This window comes from Phaseolus vulgaris, chromosome 4 (genome assembly GCF_000499845.2).
Source record: "Phaseolus vulgaris cultivar G19833 chromosome 4, P. vulgaris v2.0, whole genome shotgun sequence".
Lineage (NCBI taxonomy): Eukaryota > Viridiplantae > Streptophyta > Magnoliopsida > Fabales > Fabaceae > Phaseolus > Phaseolus vulgaris.
The window spans coordinates 41,398,756-41,399,943 of NC_023756.2; the positions used below are offsets into that span (position 1 = coordinate 41,398,756).

At 45.2% G+C, this 1,188-nt stretch overlaps 1 protein-coding gene across 1 annotated transcript; it reads left to right on the forward strand.

Annotated features, from left to right (window-relative positions):
* The first annotated feature begins 203 nt into the window (after positions 1-203).
* LOC137838832 (uncharacterized) lies at positions 204-533 on the forward strand. Its single transcript, XM_068648053.1, has one exon. It carries the CDS (start codon positions 204-206, stop codon positions 531-533), a length of 330 nt encoding a protein of 109 aa, XP_068504154.1.
* Positions 534-1,188: the final 655 nt, after the last annotated feature.

A 1,188-nucleotide genomic window follows, 5' to 3' on the forward strand; every position in this document is an offset into this window, starting at 1 on the left:
AACGAACGAGACCTATTATAAAACTTTTGAAGAAAACAACTAAGTTTGAGTGGACAGATGAATGCAAACAGAATTTTCTCCAGCTTAAGACGTTTCTGGCATCACCACCGGTCATCCAGAAACCCAACACACGTGAGCCTATCATAGTGTACCTGGTCGTTTCCAACGAAGCAGTAAGTTCTGTTTTGGTGCAGGAAATCGAAATGGAAGAACGGCCGGTATACTTCGTTAGTCGAGTCCTACACGGCGCGGAGGTCCGGTATCAGATGGTAGAAAAGGTTGCACTAGCCTTGGTCATTACCGCACGACGGATGCAGATGTATTTCCAAAATCATTTGGTCATAGTTAAAACTAACTATCCCATTATGAAGATCCTCACAAAACCTGATCTAGCCGAACGGATGACAGGTTGGGCAGTCGAATTGTCAGAGTTCCATATCGAATACCAACCTAGGGGGGCCATTAAGTCCCAAGCACTTGCTGATTTCACAGCAGAGCTTACTCCTTATTCGACCGAAGAGAAGACAACCTGATGGACATTGTACGTGGACGAATCTTCAAATAGTCGTTCGTGCGGAGCAGGAGTTGTACTCGAAGGACCGGGAGAAATCGTTATCGAGCAAGCCATGAAGTTTGAATTTAAAACTTCAAGTAATCAGGCCGAGTATGAAGCAATAATTGCAGGTTTACACCTGGCAATCGAGTTAGAGATAACTACTCTAATTTGTAAAAGTGACTCCCGCCTAGTCGTCAGACAGCTCACAGAAGAATATGAGGTAAGAGAGACATTGCTTCAACAATATTTTCATTTTGTGAAAAATCTCTTAAGCAGGTTCAAAGAAATCTCATTCCAACACGTCCGGAGGGAAAATAACACTCGGGCAGACACTCTGTCAAGACCGGCTACTGTTGAACAGAAAGGAGTTCATCGGTCAATCATACACGTGACCCTTGCTAAACCAAGTGTTGGCGCCGAAGAATGCATGGCGACTGACACTCAGCCTAACTGGATGACGCCTATCAAGCAATACCTGATCGAAGGAGTATGCGACCCACACTTGGAGAAAACGATGAAACAGCAGGTCGCCCGATACGTATTCATTGACCAGGATCTCTATCGGAGAGGATACTCCCGTCCTCTCCTAAAGTGTCTTAGCCCAGAGCAAGTCACTTATGTGATGACCGAAC

Coding starts and splice junctions, on each gene's coding strand:
- LOC137838832 (XM_068648053.1), top strand. CDS start 204: ATGGAAGAACGGCCGGTATACTTCGTTAGTCGAGTCCTACACGGCGCG.